This window comes from Cebidichthys violaceus, unplaced genomic scaffold (assembly GCF_023349555.1).
Source record: "Cebidichthys violaceus isolate CVI_PGR_0920_01 unplaced genomic scaffold, fCebVio1.0.p SCAF_7, whole genome shotgun sequence".
NCBI classification, from domain to species: domain Eukaryota; kingdom Metazoa; phylum Chordata; class Actinopteri; order Perciformes; family Stichaeidae; genus Cebidichthys; species Cebidichthys violaceus.
Window position 1 is genome coordinate 14,145,939 of NW_027176927.1, and position 19,461 is coordinate 14,165,399.

Consider the following 19,461-nt stretch of genomic DNA (forward strand, 5'->3'; position numbering starts at 1 on the left):
CTAAAGACTGAGAAAGATAATGGCACTGCAGATGACCTTTAGATACAATGGGGATCTAACACACACTACAGTGCATTTACTACCAAGTCACCACAGTCATAATCTCTTACGCCAATTTGGTAATCTGACACAAAAAAAAAATCCATGCCTTAAATCAATTTAACACAGCATTCAAAAAGTCAGGTCCTTCAAATAAAACATAAAATAATGTCAGACTCTGTTGCTCGTACCAGCTCAGGCAATGCACTACGTCCATTTCCGCGTGTTGTTACAATGACACTCAACTACATGGTCATTCACTCTAAGAGGCTCCGAGCTGCGTTCGCAGAGAGTCCCTATTTTAGTCCTGATTTTATTCCATGTCCTCATTCCAATCCAGTGCAAAGAGTGCAACATCCAGTCCTGTGGGGTCTATAAATAAAAGTGCTCTCAACTTGACTGGACAATTTGCTCTGTGCAGCAATAATTCAAAATGTTAGAAAATAGCGCCTGATATCTACTTTCGCTTTTTTTCCCTGGTGGTGGAGGTAGAATCCTGCAGCCAGCTGGTGCGAGCTTTCCACAATAAGAGTCAGAGAGGAGAAAATGAGGGGGGGGGAAACAGTCCCATACAAAACAAAACAGCACAAAACAAGGCAATTGGCAAAAAAGTGTCAAGCTTGGAATAAACAACCCCTTTCCCCAAATGCCATCCATTGTGCCTTGTCTAGATAAGGCTTCTAAATCGGGCTGGAAAATGCAAGCTCCATTTCTCTCTGTATGGAATTATTATCCCTTTGTTTTGAGTCAGGCTCTTTTGTCTTCCCCTTCCTGTGTGTGTGTCTGTGTGAGTGTGTGCATGTGTGCGTGTGTGCGTGTGTGTGTGTGTGTGTGTGTGTGTGTGTGTATATATACAAACAGATAGTAGTGCTGATGTAGCTGAACCAAAGAGTATGTCCCAAAGGGGACCCTGCACCCATCTCATGTTTGATCTGGCTACTAAGCTCATTACCATGACTCCTACAGAACTTCTGGGGGCTTGAAGGGGACTAATAACAGATACCACCCACCAACTCGTGGCAGTGTGGCGTCCAACACAAGCACTGCATGTGTGAGGAACCTCTATGTTTTTCTTAGACTTGGACCGTCGCAAACTCTGCAGATGGCCTCCTCTCTCATACCTTAGTGTGTCCCGGCCTCTTTTCAATCCTTTCCCTCTCACGTGGCATTCCATCTGCACTCTCACCCACCCACTTGCACTATCTTTTTTCCCATTCTGCATTTTTTGTGCCCAAATTGCAGTCTAACAGCTTTTTAAGAGCTGTTTTGCTGGAGTTTAATCCTCCTAGCCTCCCCTTTCAGCCTTTATTCCATTGTGAAAATCTTGGCTCAGACCTAGACCCTTCTTAGTGTGGACCCGCTTAAATACCCAGCCCCCCCTGCTGCTGATACCCCCACCCAGGGCATTTTCTCCCATTCCTCTACAATCCAGCCCCATCCTCTCATTCCTCTGTTTATCACTCATTCGTCTACAGTCAGTGAGCCATGATCCCTGAAATCAATGTCTAGCAGGCCCCCTTTGACAGTTAAGTAAGGTGTTGCTAATTGTTGATTTGCTTTCTCCATGGCTCTTTCTGCCACCACTCTCCTTTTCCGTGTCAGCTGTCATCCCTTGCCAGCATCTCCCTTGCACTTTCTCGCCCCATCTCTTCCTCTCTTCTATCCTGTATCCCCTGTCCCTTTCTCCCGCTCTCTGCATCCCTGGTGTGAAAATCACAGGGGTTTGTGTCAGCTTGTCAACACAACACTCAAGAAAGCAGAGAAGGCGAGGGAACAACAACAAAAAAGAGCCACTACATGTTTCGAAAGACCGCAAAAACTGAGGTGAGGTAAAAATGGAAAAAGTGGGCTCCTGTCAGCTTTCAATTGCAAATGAGTGGGCCATGAAAAGGGATTGATGGAACGCTGTAATCAGTCTGTCTCCAAGGCTGTCACCACGAGGTTTTTCTCTGCTGGAATAGGGCACTGCACACATCAGGGCAGCAGTGAGGCTGATCGCATGGGCGAGCAGCGGCGGAGTTTCTCCCCGGGTACCTGCTACAGCAGATGCAGTGGATAGAGTAATAGAGTGGTATGCATACAAGGAGGAGAAAAAGGGAGGGAAAAAAGGAGGAGGCTGTGGGGGGGGCAGACCAAGAGTGCTGATGTGACATAGTCAGTGTGTGAGTGTACGGGAATGGATCACGCAGTCGCTGTGCTGCAGTGCCCGACAATGTGCCATAAATACACTAATTCTTATACTGTCTTCGCACACACACACACACACACACACACACACACACACACACACACACACACACACACACACACACACAGAGATTCACTGTCACACTCCCATGTCTTTAGGGTTACCAGTGGGCAGAAGCATCTCTCTGACTATAATTCTTGCACAGCTTTTAAACAGCCCCCCCCCTCCATACTCTGAAGCCAACAGCCAAAGAGCTGAGAGCTGACTCCATGTAGACAGATAGCAAGTGACTGGCTGGCTGGCAGGAGGACAGGAAATAAAAAGCCATATAAAAAAAGAGAGAAAAGGGGAGGGAGCTAGTGGTGGCGGTATGAAATTGTCTGTACACATCTGCCAGCAGTGTTGACAAGATGTTGATTGAGCTAGTCTTGTCATTTTGTGTCATTCCTGCTTACCCCCTGGTGTTTTCACTGCAAGACAGCTGCTGGCTGGATCTGTGTCACAGTTCCAGCCCTTTTCTGTCCCCATTGCTTCTCTCACTCTTTCTTGCTGTCTCTGTTCCCAATTTCTCTCTCTGGCTCCCTCCTCCTCTTTCCCCAGTGTTTGGATGGAAGGGCTTTCAGATAATTTACTGTGCTTTTAAATCATTAACTTCTAGTGCTGTTTGCAAAAGCCCTGCTTTAGTGTGTGCACAACAGCTGACATGGTGGATAAAACAGCAACGGTGCACAACACGTGACGGAGAGGCTTGTCAAAGATGGGGCAGGAATAAATTTCAAAAAAGTAAATCTTTTCATTTCCGGCTTCAGTCATGACAAGTAAACAAAACAAATATGAATAAATAATAGATAAATCAATAAAACAATGAAGAGATCATGTTAGAATTGCCTCCATCTCTTGCTTTTTCTAAAAGGCGGTGGAAATGAAAACAAAGGAATTCTCTACATAGATTCTGTACTGGGACTCTGGGCCTAATGCCCTGGGGTGTCAATTAATTTAGTCTAGGGATTTGCGGCCTACTCTTCCTAATTGAGCCCAGTGGAGACCCCCTTGGCTCTTCACGATAGGAAGTAGTGCGTTTCATAATTAATACTTTTTTTCCCCCCCTTTATTATTATTATTTTTTAATGAGGGTGGTAATGTTGTAAATGTATGCATCTCATTAGAGTAAAAGGGCCATCTACGCTATTGTTCACTTCTGCAGTGTTTGCTGCTGGTGAGATGAATAAGAGAGACAACCTCATTCAGAAGCAGCAATGGCACATTGAAGTCAAAGCTGCGCTTTTGTGTGTGTCTGAATATAAAACACAGCTAGCTCAATGAGAGTCTCATTAGGGTTGCTTAATATGTGTGCTTTTTAAAGCTTAGAGGTTAATGCCCGACTTGCCTCCATTTCACTGGAGCTCTCTTTAATTTGATGCATAATTCTTTTTTGTCAGCAGCTGACAAGAGCCCCTTCAGAGAAAGCAGCTGAGCTGTGTTGTGAACTCTGCATCCAACAGGAACACAAAGGCCTAAAAACACTTCTAATTAAACCTGTTTGAATGTTTCTCTTCTCTTTTTCCACATTACAGTAGATATTTCTGAACTACCCTATCTTCCCATCTCTCTGTCCAGAGAACATAACTCCTGGCGTTTAAACAAATTACCTCCTCTCCCAGGAGAGCCCTTGGATCCAGTAAAAACAATAAGTGTGTGATTCACAATGCTGCCGCCTCTCTCTTCTTACAAACGGCTTTCAAATTGCCATTTATTAATCAATGTCTGTGGTTAGTCTGTGACCAGAATTTCTCTTCCCTTTTCATCTAGGGGTGGAGAAAAGGCGAGTTTTAATTTAACATCAAATTTTGATTCTGTTCATCAGATTGCCTGTAACTTGAATCATTCTTTTAAAATTACTGATGACTACGAGCTTCCAGAACACAAGAAAGGGAGGGGAACAATGTTACCTGCTGACCTCAATACATCCTGCTTTGTGTTGAGAAAAAGAAGGGAAGGGGGAAACTAATTTCCTGAAACTCCATTTCTTAAGCGTTGATTAGTAAAGGAGCATAATTAGAGTGAAATGTGAAGTCAGGGTTTTTTCAGATTGCGCCGCTTCCTCTAGAAAAATCAGGCCATGATTAATGAATAAATGATTAATGAGAGAACTAATTAATCAATTAATTATTAAGCAAGCACTCTGAACAAGAAACGGGTAGGATGACGGTGAACAGTGGATATAAGTGATGGTTAGGTTGTGTGTTAGAGAAAAAAGGATTTAGGGTAATCTGCCTGTTTGTTCTGTCAGTTTGTTTTGTCTTCTGTTACAGGGGAGGATGAGGAAGAGGGCGGATGGGGTGGAGATTGGAAGGCTTAGCCCTCCGTCTTCAACAGCCAGCGTCGTCTTGTCTGAGATCATTGACAACGAAAGCCTATATTTGCAAGTCTCCCCGTACATCTTGGGGTCAGGGCTTTAGGTCACGCAGTAGTAAAGACTGGCATCACATTTGTCAACTACAGTGATGATGTTTGCATCGGGCTGTAAAAGGCCACACGACCCGCAGTCAACACGGTTGAAAAGGCAAAGGGTAACGCAAAGTTCCCTTCTCTAAGCAGTCGTCTCTCTTCCTCCCCCTGTCTTTAACTAGGACACCCCATCAATCTTTGATAATGTGCAGTGTGGGTCTCTCCTGTGTGACCAGGCTGATGAGACATCACAGCAGGGATTGATGTATGAAATGCAAGCTCCGAATGTAACTGTGATATACTGGACCGTTTCAAGTCAAGTTTGACCTTTTTTGCCCGGATATTAATCGCTGCAGTGAAAGAATATATGTGTGATATATCCCTCCCCCAGGAGCCCCACACACTTTATTCTTTGGCATGGGCTTCTTCTATACCTTCAGTTAGTGGAGGTGGGGCCTTTTTTTTTATATTATTTCTGCCAAAAGACCCCAGAGCTGCAACACAACAGGATATGGGACACAAAATATTATTTTATAAGCGGATGGGTTTATTGTTGTTGTTATTGTAGCATTGCTCTATAAAGTTGCACTTCCCTTCCCCCCCTACAGCCTGAAACACATCCTCAAAGCGAGAACATGAGAGAAGGATCTTTCATCCCTGCATATCTTTCCTGGCGTTTACTGCTGGCCTTATTAACAGAGTTGTGAGTGACGGAGGCAGAGTGTGCTGGGAGAATCTCAAGGGGCTTTGATGGAGGCAAGCTATGGAGCTGCAGCAAGCTGAGGGCAAGATCATGCTTGCGTTCATCCGCTCAAAATGATTTATAGAGTTCTTTGTCCACGTACCAATTTCCCTAACACTCCTTCTCACTTCTCCATACGTTCTAGTCTATTGTTTTTCTCAAACGGCCACTGGTTGGACTAGTGCTGCATTCTGTCCTAATCATACCATAGCATTGCAGATTACCTCAGAGTCAACTCTGTGTGAATGGGTCTTTGTCATGCTGGGTGGGTTGGCTCATTGACTGTGAATCCCTGGACATATGGTGGCTGTGTGTTGCAATGTGTCATGGCAGAGAATGCCGTGGGTTGGGCTCTTGACCCTCGCCTGGCCTTTTACACCTTACCGGCTGCACCAAAGTCTGTGGCTTGGTGAACTTAAACACTTCATTGTGCACTCTGTGATTTGGGGTGTGTTTTCTTTGGCGCTTTTACTCTGGATGAAGAATGTTCGCTTTGCAGTCGGGGCAGATGTGTGCTATGTGACTGTTTTGCCAAACATGTAGCACACGCCCTTTTCTCATGTTGCAGTGACACACACAGATGGACACATTTTTGTCTCGAACACATTGTTTGCACGGTAGAAGTAAAGCTATACACCGGACCTGTATCTTTGATGGCCAGACTTCTACAGAGAAATCTCCTTTGTCCGGGTGCGATAAGACTGTTAATTAAGGGAAGGTCTAGCGCTTCCACAATGGTGACATTACCACCCAAACAGAACACATTACAGAGGGAAATTACTACAGCATATATCCACGTGTCTGGTCACACTACAAAGATAACAAAAGCAAACTTTAAACTTCTGTAACACGTCCTGAGCCCTTTTCCATCTTTCATGCATTCTATCTCTATGTCTGCAAAACAAGACTTTCTTTGCTGGTCACATCTACCAGAGAGGCCTCAGGTTTGGGGCACTGATAAACAAGTAGAGCGTTACAGGCTCTTAAGCCCATCTGGTGAGATGATCGATCATTAGACAGAGTGTGGAGATAACTCCCTCAACCTCCCTGCTGGCTACCACTGATCCCATATCGCCCTCGCAGGATTTGGTATGAATCACAGGAACTTGAGATCAATCTATATAGATTGTGCTGCTTGATTACAAATGAAAAATAAATAAAAATCCCATTTGGCTTAGCCACATGGATGTCTCTGAATCTGGCTGCAACTGTGTGTGTGTGTGTGTGTGGAAGGGGGGGTGCGATGCGATGTGCGCATCTACTTTTTTTTAAATAATAGCTTTTTAACTTTCTCCATTTACTGATTGCCGATAATTGTCAAACCCTCTCTACAATCTGTCCTACCTTCATTCATTTACTTTGCTCAGTCCATCCTGCTCTCAAATCTCCCTTCTTGAGGGAGTCGTCTTTTAAATCTTAATTAAAACAGACTCCAAAACCCCCCACCCTCCCAGGGGCTGGCTGAAAGCAGCTTAGAACAATCAAGAGGACGGATTAGAAGTGAGAAGAAAAGAAGAGGAGAGGAGACGCAAGAGGGAGGGAAGGGGGGGAAAAACAACAACGAGACTGGAACGTTACAGGAAAATATTGAGAGGAGAGAGAGGGAGGAATGACCCTTTTCCTTCATCCCCCTGATCCTCTCTCCTTCCCCCTTCGCTCTGCCTCTCCCTCTCTCTCAGGACTCAGGAGTCTTGGCCTGACCTATTGACATTCAGCTTCTCGGCAGATTAAGCAGCGAATGGAGCCTCTGGAAAGGGTAAACACACTGGAGGAACAATGACCAACAGGCGGCAACCTTATTGGATTCTAATTAACTGCCAGGAGAGATGGCTAGGGGCATGTTAAGTGCTGTGGGACACAAGTTAGAGCCCAAGACCTTAAGTACCACAACTCACATCACCTACACCCTCCTCCTTTCTTGTTGATGGTTTCTTTTTTCCTTTATCTTCCTGTATCTCTTTATCCTCCCTATTCTACCCTCTTTCAATCTATTTGGCCACTGTTTCACATATGGCCCATGAGAATGGCATACAGAGACTTTTAAAAGCACTCCTCTGAGAGCTATTTGCCATCCCTCTTTCCTAGGCTACCTCTCCCTTTCTCTCTACTCCTCTTTTTTTTTTAACAAGGTGGAACGAGGCTCATCCCCCCAGAGGTAGCTGTTTGAGCTATAACGTTAAAATAGGCTGAAAAATATGGAGAGATTATTTGATATTGAACAGATTGAATTATCTAGAGTGAGGGAGAAGGATGAAGGAGAGCAAAATCATTTTTCTGCATCGCCCCTGGGAGGGAGTGCTACCGGAGGGAGTGAGGGAGCTAAACGGAAAGGAGCTGAAGCTCAGTGGTCACATATCAGAAAATCCAACCTGTTCTTTTATTTAAACTCCTATCCCAATTAACCAAGACACTAATTTGAGTGTGAGTCCAAGCAGGTCTCCCTATATGTGTGAACTTTCTCTCTGGTGCAGTGGGTCCTCCGTCTTTGAGTGGCCCCCTGATTATGCCAACTCACAATGGTGCTGTGGTTTCTGGGGTCCCCTATATGCAACCACAGGCACTAATTAGACTGGTCTCATTAATGCGTTAGTGTGAGAGAGGGCCTTGGCCGTCATGAGTGGAGACTGACACAGGAGAGAAAAAAGCAATGCCCTCCTAGAGACGGGCCATCGTCACCTCAGCAGGCATACAAAGCAATTCATTAATTGGTGTGAAAACACACATGAAGCCACACAAGCACAAACACACACACACACACACACACACACTCTGACACCTCAGTGCGAATACACATACTGATGTTATGGGTATTCCATGAACCCGTTGCTTGTTAACACATTACCTGGGATCAAAGAGGCAAAGGCTGGAAGGAGAGAGGACTAGAGGAGTCATTATTTGACGAGGAAAATTGCAGCCCAGTGTTATGTTTGTCCCACGGCAAACCTGGCAGAATGGAGGTTTCATCCGCTTCACAAAACGGAAGGATCTCTTCTCTCGTTACGATCATGTGAGAGTCTTTGAAATCCTCAGAGTACTTTTTTTTTTTAATCAAAGCTGGGAGGAAATGAATTGGAGCTTCAGTTGTGATCCGAGCCTGGAGGTATAAAAGGGATCCACATGACCACTGTCCATTTCCACACCATTACAGCAACAGTCATGGCTGTAATAGGTTGAATTGGGCCATTGATTTCTCTCATGCACCCTCTCTTTCACCCAAAAAACTAGTCTGTGCAAGTTCTGAGAGTTTTTCCAGTTCCTTTTAACAAAACATCACATGCTCAAAGACAGCTCACATAAAACTTAGGCCTTGGCCCAATAAAACACTCACACACACACACACACACACACACACACACACACACACACACACACACACACACACACACACACACACACAGCCGACACAATATGTCCCAGCTTGAGTTCCTGGGGAGTTAAACAAAGGACTGAGTTTAAATTGGCTTTTAAAGAACTCCCCAGCACAATCAGGGAGTTGACTCGAGCTATACTGTAGTGTATCAGAGGACTGTTTAGCGAAAGAAGAGCAGTTAGGCCAGAGGTCTATAGTGCAGTGAATGGGTAATCTAAAGCGTGACGGCTCAAGAGCTTCTCTTGACCGGCTTCAATAGACCTCCAATCAGGCCCGACTGCCCCTCACTCTTTGGTCAGCTGTTTTAACTGGCTTGTGATTGAATGGCTTCATTAAGGGCCTATTTATCTTCTCCTGTATCACAGCCGTGAAAGACTGGTGACATGCTCAACACACCTACGCACCGCCTACATGTGAACTGCATTAGCACACACAGAAAGTTGAACAAGACAGCAAACTACTCCCTCAGAACGTGGTCCTTTTCAGTTAGTTGAAAAGATGTACAATCTCTGTACTAGTTTTAACAAACTTTCAACTTCTCTCTCTCTCTTACAGGACAACCTAGCTATCATCTTTTCAGCTTTCTTGTATCTCGCCGCCCCACTGGTTTACCAGTTCTCTCTAGAAAATTGTCCCGGGCTATGCAGCCTGTGATACCTTCTAGGAAGGTATATGGCATGTGGCTGTGTTGATGTGTAATACTGCCTGAACAAAATAGCAGGCCAGGTCAAACCATGACCTCACACAGATAGAGACCCTCCCAAACAAGCCACAACAAACAGCTTTCTGTAGACACTCTCTGCCTTTGATCTGAAGAAGCAGAGATGAGATCTGTCTCGTCTTTCCTCTCTTCTCTTTTGCCCTTTTCTATTTTTCTTCACAACATCTCCTTATATCCCTCTATCCCCTCCCGCTGAGCAGGTGTATTAAATGAGGTGACTATTCCAGCAGCATTGGGCCGCACCTCAAAGTGCAGTCTGTGAAGAGGGCTTTTCTCTCCTTCCCTCTTATCTTTTATCCCTTCCATCGGCCCATCTTCTTTACTCTCCCTTTCCCTTTATCCTTCTCCATCCCTTTTACTTCTTTCAACGCGTTACCTCGCACTCCTGAATGTGAAATAGAGAGGGCAATGCCTGTCATCTATTTGAATTCATCTACACCTCCCTGTCTATCTCCCTCTGTGCATCTTTCTCAGCCTATTGTCTATTTAGCTATACGTCTAATTATGCTGTCTCACTTATGTAATTAGCGCAAAAATAAATGGCTGCCGTGGCTTAGTCTCTCCCTTTCACCCCTCCCGTTGCAGACTCTGAGAAAACAAATTATGGAGAACAATAGGTACAAATGGCTTCTGCACCAAACCACATGATGGATGCAGCCTGGGTTCCCTGCATCTCATCCCTTCCTTTTTTCCCCTGCCTCGCTTACTCTCTTTGCTCTCCCTCCCCTCTCCATATCTTCAACTCTATATGTCTCTGTTTGGAAACAGAGAAGGACTTGAGCACTCTCTTGCCCAACTACGCTATGATTGTTTGGCTGTATCATCTGTCTTCCCTTTTTGGCACTGACACTATATTCACACTGACATCATATTAGGCAAGGTCCTTTTACTGCCCCTTTGTTTCTCTTTCTCTTTCTCTTTCTCTTTCTCTCTGCTCTGCTCTCTCCTTCCCTTCCCCTGCTGTTGTCTCCACTGGCACTCTCCTCTCCTCTATCCCCCAGAGCCTTCTATACACCTAGACTGCAAAGCAAACGCCTGGGACTTTCTAAAGCAAACAGCCAGCATCCTGTGCCGTAGCCCCATCTGTGGATAGTCTGAGCAGGGAACAATCAGTCCCTCTCCTCCACTGCCTCGTTCTCTTTCCAGCCCCCTGGGATCTGCACAGCAGTAGGATGCCTCAGTCAGACGGGTGCAATGTGCTGGAACAATGGTTGGGCTGCTTCCTCCAGGAGGGGTGTTAGGTTCACCTCAGCCAGCTTGGGAGGCACTTAGCCATGTGTTCTTGCCCTCCTTGCTGCAGCTTCACAGGAATGTGGCAGAAGCAGAAAAGCCTCCCACTATACAGCTTCCTTACCTCACCCTCATACACCCCCCTATGCACAACTCTACACTCACACAATGACACATGCACACACACAACCACTTTCTACATGTCCAAGTGTACAACGGAGATCTAATGTTTAGCCCGAGGTACTGAAATATCAACTTTCTATTAATCCCCCTCAGACTTGCAGTCAGGAACACCTTTGTTTTGTTTTTTTTCACCTCCGCCACGCTGGAAGAAAAACAGCAGGTATGGTTTACACCGATACAAGCATATCCATTACCTGAAATGCTAGGCTCCTGGCAGTAAATCCCTTTGACCCCTCTGCCTTCGTTTTCTTTCTTTCTCTTTCCCTCCCCCTATTCTCACGCAGAGCCCATTGCCGTCTCTGCATCGTCTTTCTTTGGCCAAACGGAAGGAGAGAGACACACCGTACCCTCCTCCCAGTCCAACCGCCACCCACCTCAACCACCCACGCACCTCACTGTTCCTCACGTCTCCACACAGCTCAATAACATTAACATGTTTTGCCATTGAGGGAGCCGCAGTTAAAAGCTCGATCGATAAGCTTTGACTGACACCCCTCAGTTGATAGCAAATTGGCTGCTTTCTCTAACAGACCTCCCAGGGCGAGTTTCTCAGCATCGTCCGAAATGGAAAAATGGTAATGAAAGACGTTTCTCCAACCCTTCACCCAGCCTCCTACAACAGCACTTCAGTATTTCATTGTGCAGAGGAAGAAGAGCCTGAGCCACAGAAAACCCACTATTTTGGTTAATGGTTGAGTCACTAACACAATATTAGCCCTGGGTTGAACTGTCAGGAAGGAGAGATGAAAAGAAGAATAAAAAAGGGGGGAGGGGGGTGGACTTCAAGTAACGAGTAGTTGCAGCACTTAGTCCCACAAGTACGCATTGCTTCCATCACTAATAAAGTGAGCAGCAGGCAGGCAAGCTCTTGTTTCCTTGAATGTGTTTTTACCCCTAGTTGGTTAAGGAGATGACATGTCCTGATTGCTGGAGCATCATTAATTAGACAGTTGGACTTTGACTAATCGCTCCAGAAAGGGCACACAGCCCTGAAGATGCCAAACACTCATCTCAGCTTATCATCCTCTGCCCCAGAGTGTGCCCTTGACCTCTGTGTGTGTGTGTGTGTGTGTGTGTGTGTGTGTGTGTGTGTGTGTGTTAAGGATGTTGCTTCCGTGAGTTCCTCGTTGTGAGTCATTTCTGGGTGATGTGCACATGCCACAAGCCCTGCTACACCCAACTAAATATCTCAGATCTCCTATTTAGTAAGTGCCACTGACAATCAAATTTCATATAAGGAGAGTAAAAAGAGGAGTTAAATAAATCACAATCCAGTGTTAAGTGAATGTTGTCTGATGGTATTCCTAACTGAACTAGTCTTTTTCTCGAGCCCCTTCTCCAACAGAGCTATAATACAAGGTTCAGGAACACGGCTGCTGAAGATAACACAGGAACAGATATTGCTGCTACGCAGAAGATAAATTTCAATTTGCTGTTGGTTTCTGTGTCTCAGCAGGAGATATGAAATTCTTGTCTTGCAGGGCAGGAATTGATTGGAAAATAAGAATGAATGGGTGGTCTAGTATGTCTGCAATTGTTCTGTTGTATGTTGGTTTCTGGGTTTAGGGTCTCTTGAAATGGTGATACATCTCTCTAGAAGGAAGTGACACTTGCATTTTAGGGGGAGATAAATGCAATCCAAGTCTTTCCTAAAATAGCTGTTACTGTATAAACGTGACTGTTTCTCTTGGGGGGCTGTTTTAATGACATGCACATAATCCCTGTTTCTCCTTCTCCCTCTATTCTTTCCATTACCGTGTTTGTACAGAAAAATAAACAAGTTTGTGCTGTCCCCACCAGTCTGTATACTGATGATACAGCCTGGAGTGCTGTAGGGGGAAGAAGACTCCAGGCAACAGCAGGAAGCTGACACGGCCCCTCCATTGTCCCATTCCCTGTCATTTCCTACCGGATCCTCCGACTGCCCCAGAGGAAGACAAGGTGAGGATGTGCAGACACAGACACAAGGAGAAAGCAAGGGACAAAAAGAGGATGGGCGGCTAGAGGTAAAAATAATACTGAGGCCAAGTGCCATCCACAGTTTGCTACCTGGCTTCTTTGGCTTCCTGTGTTGAGCCATACCAACATACACATCCCGTTAAGTTGCTAACAGCTGATAACAAAGCCTCGGGAAACACTGCCAAGTTCTTTATCTGTGTTTACCCGCATGGCAAAGCTGATTAGAGACAGGCAACATTATGAAGCCCCCATTGTTTCCTTTCTCCTTCCAGTTTCTCCTTCCGTACACGTAGTGAGTGCGTGTGCAGGAAGGGGGAATGGGAGGATATCTATCAGTTTATGAAGAAGGGCAGAAAGACAATGGCATGTGTGCAAGACACGTCTCCAGGATGAGAAGAAACAGCAGGCCATTGTTTAAGATCTTGATCATTCATTACGGTCTGTCTGTTTGTGCGTGCCTCTGTGTGTGTCCATGAAAATCAAGAGGCTTTCTACAAGAAACATTCAAACCGTTTTTAGTTTGGTTAAAATGCTCAGGAAAACTAATATATCTTGGCTATAGATTAAGATACAGCTTCAACGAATGTATACAGATCTTTACATTTGATTTGTGGCCACAAGTGAATCTAGAAGATTCAGATACAATGTTCAATACAACGCCGCAGCAAAACCATTACACAGAGCTCACAGGAAATCAAAGTAGTCCAAAATTCATCCATATCTTTGCCATGACTATGTCTCCTAAATAATGCAAGACACTTCTGTTCAACACTCAGCTGCGTTCGGATTCTGCTGCGTCTGCACTATTGTGCACCTCGTATCTAACACTCCTCGTCGACTGGCTGGGGCTCTCGCCTTCAAACTTTCTACGCCTATCCTCAATCTCTTTGTATCACAAAGGACTGAAATTGATAGACGGAGAGAAATGGAAAACTAAAAGGAAAGATTTGAGGGCAGGAGTATGTTTGTGTTTGTGTGTGTGACACAGAGGGAGAGAAGAGTAACAAGATGGAGAAAAGGTTAACGATGCTCAGCAGTCTTCCTCAGTGTTTCCCCGCTGCTTGTCAGCATAATCATTGCAACACTGGTGACACATACAAGTCTTATCCCTGCATCAAGACTCTTCTCCCTTCCCCCTCCTGATCTCAAACTCTGCTTCCGTCTGCCCGATCCTGACTCCCTCCACAAGAAGTCAAAGAGCGGCAGTTCATAGAATATGCACATTTCCCTAAAATCAACCCCTTGGGCAATCCTGCCTCTGCATCCAGTGGCACAGTGTGAGGACAAGACAAATCTTTGGTAATGGTAAAGGGCGGGATGATGGGGGGAGGAGGAGAGGTCAGGGCTTACACTTCCCTGGGAGATATCAGTTCTGTTTGTGTCAGTCTGTGCTTGCATTAAATATGTGTGTGAACAGGCTTTCAACCATCGGTGAAAGTCTGCCAGCCGCCTGCAGCCCATTAAGCAGATACGCTGTCATGTCCTCCTGTCCCACAGTCACACATTCTGCAGCCAGGCAAAAGAGTTGTGAGAAGAAGCAAGGTGGAAAATTTCCACGGCGTTACACTATAGTGAGACATGAGTGGCGACACGACTTAAGAGGAAGGGAAAGAAACTTGTAATCTCAGCTCACAGCCTTTGAACTTGGCCCGATGAGACGCAGGCGACCCAAAGCAAAAGGTTCCAAAGGAGAGCTCACTGAAGATTACTCAGAATACTGATGCAGTGTGGAAGCCAATTCCTCTGAGAGCCCAGGGGACTTTCTGAGGAAGTAAATTATCTGTGTTGTACAAGGCTACATATATACAAATGTATGCTATATGCCATACACACATTTCAAAGTGAAGTTATGTGCTGTGGCCACATTTTGACTGTGTAAGAGTGGCTCAATAAATGAGGTCTAGGGTCTCTTAGGTTCTAATTAGGGCAGCTGTTACCATTTTCATTATGTGTGTGTGTGTGTGTGTGTGTGTGTGTGTGTGTGTGCGCGCGCTGGGTTTTGAGGAAAATATGCCACTGTCGGGCTTCCGCCCCTTTTCATCCAGCTGTTGCTAGTCTGTCAGGGAGTAGAGGTCTACTGGTGTCATGTCCCTCCCCCGAGCATTGAATAATGACAAAACCATGCGGAACCGGGGCTGAAAGTAAAGATATACTCACAACAAATGGCTCTTAAGCAAGTTTTGCCATTTGTGATCTTGAAAGCTGGTGAAAAACCGCATGTGACTCAGTCTGGAAGCTACAAATGCCGCCTCTGGCTGAGGCAGAGACATACAAAAAAAAAACTAAATAGATTTTATTATTCCATTCTTTGTCCCTCCCACAGAAGATCTGTGTATTCCCTCACATTTAAATCTAATTATTTTCTCTCACTGTGTTTATACATGAACTAGTTTATCAACAGCTCCAAAAAAAAGCTGATAAGTCAACAGTTTCTCAGTGTTGATTGCATTGGGACATTTACAGCACTAAATTAATACATTTTACCAGCTGCTCGGAGAGGCTGCTTGTTCATAATGATTATACTGGAAAAGCATACACGTTCTGTTCTCTGTCTCATGTTAACTCTATTATAATATCACTTTAATAAGTTGGAAAAAACTGCCATTTTTAGCAAGACATGTATCAAATTAAACACTAATTCAAATTGTTTTTCAGAAAACACTCATAGTCTGATTTAAAAGTGATGCTGGGTAGTTTGAGTATATGCTTTTATTGTTATAAGGATTCATAAACAAACTGAATCCTTACTGTAGGCTACTGGATTCTGCAAACAAAAAGCAGCAGGGGGTGGTGGTGTTGGGGGGCAGACAGGTGCGTTATGTCTCTGCCTGCCTCCCGAAAAACAAATGCTCCCCCTCTCCGTGTCTCTCTCACACTCACTCTCTCTATCCCTTTCTTACTCTCTCTCTATCTGCCGTGCTCCATCGCAAACGCATATACCCGCGAGACTGCGCTCCCCACACGATAGACCATGCGCCCTTTCATCTGTTTACGTTCATGGTTCATGGTGACTACGATTGCGATGGATTACAACTCTGGGAGAAAAACTTCAGACCCAACCACGACAAGCAGTCATTTCCCCATCGTTTCATCGAGCTAAACCTTTTCATTTTTTTTGTTTCATGGAAATCAATCTGGGGACAACTGACTTTTTATTTCTGAGTAAAAGGGGATGCGGAGAACGGCGCTGTCTCATCCCGCAGCGCTTCAGTTATCATCATCCTCACCCGCTTACATGCCCCAGCATTGCATCCTCATTTTAAAACACGAGATAATGTATTTGTGAATGCACACACGGAGGCATATGCTCACACGCGTGCAACCACGTTGCAAGGATTCCCCATGGTGAACATTATTTTTAAGTTCAACTTTCCGTTCGTGCGCCCTGCATCCGCAACCACATGCCTGTCCACTAAAACACAGAGAGTCTCCCTCTCGCATCCGAAATCTGAACCAGAGCAGAAACAATCCCAGAGCTACCCCGAATTACGCAGTGCCACTATTCACCGGTGCTCCGGGTCTGCTTGCAGACAGTGAAGCCGACTGTTATAACCACTCTTTCAAAACTAATTAAACATGTACCGGCAATTAACAGCAGTGAATTGTAGCACTGCAGCATATCAGTAGCCCCTCTGTGACGGCGCACTGGATGGCTTGACGCAGCGCGCCAGTGTGGAGCGCGGTCTATCCTCTCCATTAGTACAGACCCGCATGATAAATGATAACAAACAAAAAGCATGTCTTACCTGTGACCATAAAGGAAAAAATAAGGTATAACGCCGACATTTTTCGTTGCTCTGGCCGCTGATAGTGTTGCGTGGAAGGATCCTCTCGCTCCGTGGCGACTGAGCTTGTTACGGTCCACTCCGCGGCACCGGGATATAACCGGACGGACAAGTGCACTGGGAATTGTCTATTATAGCATCCAGTTTAAAGAAATGACTCCGAATGCTCCGAACAGTTTGGAAACTCTCAGTTAACAAAGCATCCCCGCAGTTGGTAACTTTCCCCGCCGCGTCAGCCTCTTCTCCAGTGTCCCTTCCCTGTCACAGCTGTTTTCGCTCACTGCGCTCTCTAACAGTCCATTGGTGAATCGCGGGGTATCAGGCTTCGTCCGCTGTCCACTTTGTAACCTGCGCGAGCATGCTGCGCTCTGAAGCGATCTCTCCTCATCGACGGTGCGCAGTAATGAACCCCGGTGAAGTTGCCTCTCGCCTCCTCCGCTGGAGTCTCTCACTCTGTTCCCACTGTAACGCACTCTCTGTTTCTCTCTCACACACGGTCTCCCCTGTTTACTGCTCACTCCCTCTTGCCAATAGGAAATGCGCAATGACAGTCATCTGGTAGGGGGGTTAAGGCTACACTAAATCTGGCAGGAGCTGAGTCGGAGGAGCCCCTCTGCCTCAGATGCTTGCCAGGGGGGTCCAGCGGCCCCCGCCTCCAGGGCCCCGTTATTGGCTGAGCGGGCGTTACGGGGAGGGTATTTAAAACATTTATTCTGAGTTTAAAAGACTACCCTAAGATTTTTGGGTGGAGTAGCTCTCATGGAGACATCAATCATATTACAGATGGACAGGCAACGTGGTCCATGTTTTGCAAGGAAATTTACAAACTGTCTCTCTAGAGATACATTTCACAAATGTTACTCCAAATCACCTACAGGAATATTACAGCATTGTCATCAATCAATTTCCGAACGTTTCATCGTTAACACAAATCCAACAACCTAATTTCACTTTATAATTGCAGCTTTGTGATGTAATCATGTTGAGTCTTAACAATACGAGTTGAAGTAATGTCAGTAATAATTTCCTGCTTAGCTTTAATAATTCGTTTTAACACAATTCCCTTTATGCATTACTTTTGTTGTATACAAACTTAGAGAACAACCTTTTGCTTTTGTCAACAATGGGTACTTTTCTAATTAAAATGAAGTTTAACTGTTGAAAGTTAGTATCCAGTTCAATCCCTAGATGTTTTGACAAATGGTGAAACCATTAACCTCAACACTCAATTACTGGAGTGAAACTGTCAACATTAACTACATTTGCTGATATCTTTTAATTACTCAGCTTCTTCCAGAACAACTAATGTTCTTGCGCTTTTAGTTAACTCACAAACAAGATTTTTTTTTTAAATTGAAGTATCATAAGAGTTTATGCAGTGTAAATCTAAAAGCGTATTGAGTATTTTTTGCTAAATATTATCTTTGAAGTTGTCTCAGAACATACTTGTTCCAGGTGCAGTTTGATCTAAAATGAGCCTATGTTGATTGTCATACAGTGGGTGCTAAAATGAGCTCAGAACAGAATCATTATCATATTTCAACAAGAGCTAAGGCTTTTATAAAGAGATGAAACCAGTGCAGTCTATCACTTGCCTGTGGCTGTTTATAGGCTTGTTCTTTGATGTTGTTCATTTGTTATTCAAGGTTCTATTGATTAACCAAAATAATAGGCCTTGCAGTCATCTGGTTAATCAGTCTTTCACTTGTGTGTGTATTGCACCAAGCAACGACTTAATTTAATTTCAACACCCCCACCCCCTTCTCACAGACACACAGACACACACACACCTACACACACACACTCGCTCACTCACTCACTCACTCACTCACTCACTCACTCACTCACTCACACACACACACACACACACACACACACACACACACACACACACACACACACACACACACACACACACACACACACATATGCGCCCTGTTAGCCCAGCCAGGTGGTTAGTGCTCCATAAGACTGTGAAAAATTCATCAAAGAGTGTCGATTTGGACACTGAGGACTTCACCATGTGTGGATTGCAGAAAACATCATCAACAAAAATAAGAGTCTTTCTTTTTGACATTTCGCGCTGCATTTAATTAAAGGCTGATGATGAGGGCTCACTCCTCATGAGGGTTCCCCCCCCAAACAGTAGTTTTTAAACCCTGGGGCTGGCCTTCCTGTTTATTGCCTCCCTGTAATGCAAACATAAGGGTCCCCTGCCAGTAAACACATGTTGATGGAAGAAACAGCTTGCACAGCTGGGAAGCCAACCCAGGTTAGTGTGAGTGAGCACATGGGTAAATGAACGTGTCTGAATGTGTGTGTGTGTGTGTGTGCAGGAATAGATTCTTGTTTGTTGTTTTTCAACATATGTCAGAGTGCGATTTAGGTTGTGAGTTGGCACTTGAACGTAAGAGATAGAGAGTGATAAAAATAAGTTGTGCTTGTTGTTTGTGTGTGTGTGTGTGTGTGTGTGTGTGTGTGTGTGTGTGTGTGTGTGTGTGTGTGTGTGTGTGTGTGTGTGTGTGTGTGTGTGTGTGTGTAGGCCACAGTGTGCATGTGTAAAACCATCAATGAGTGACTGACGACGGGGGCTTGGGTGAGCAGTAAAACAGCAGGGTGCCTCCACCAGTTGTGCTGTGATAATAAAATCAACATCCATTGTGCAAAGTCTGTCACCGGGCATGATGCTGCGATTGAAATGTATGAGCTCCCATGGCTCACACAGATGGACAGATAGATGAGGCCAAAGCAGATGATACATGCACAAGCATCAGTTTGGGCCAATAGTCCTAATTA

The 19,461-nt window shown here is 45.0% G+C and overlaps 1 protein-coding gene across 3 annotated transcripts in view; it reads right to left on the reverse strand.

The window, feature by feature from the left end:
* kirrel3l (kirre like nephrin family adhesion molecule 3, like) overlaps window positions 1–17,232 on the reverse strand; it is a 32,781-nt gene extending 15,549 nt beyond the window's left edge. For 2 of the 3 annotated variants that reach the window (XM_068736020.1, XM_068736019.1), the window contains exon 1: window positions 16,627–17,232. In XM_068736020.1, coding sequence (XP_068592121.1) covers window positions 16,627–16,666 — 40 coding nt within the window. In that variant the 5' untranslated portion in view covers window positions 16,667–17,232. Of the gene's footprint in view, window positions 1–11,115; window positions 11,235–16,626 lie in introns of those variants that run through there. The other variant, XM_068736021.1, reaches the window with a different exon arrangement.
* Between the last annotated feature and the right edge of the window lie 2,229 nt (window positions 17,233–19,461).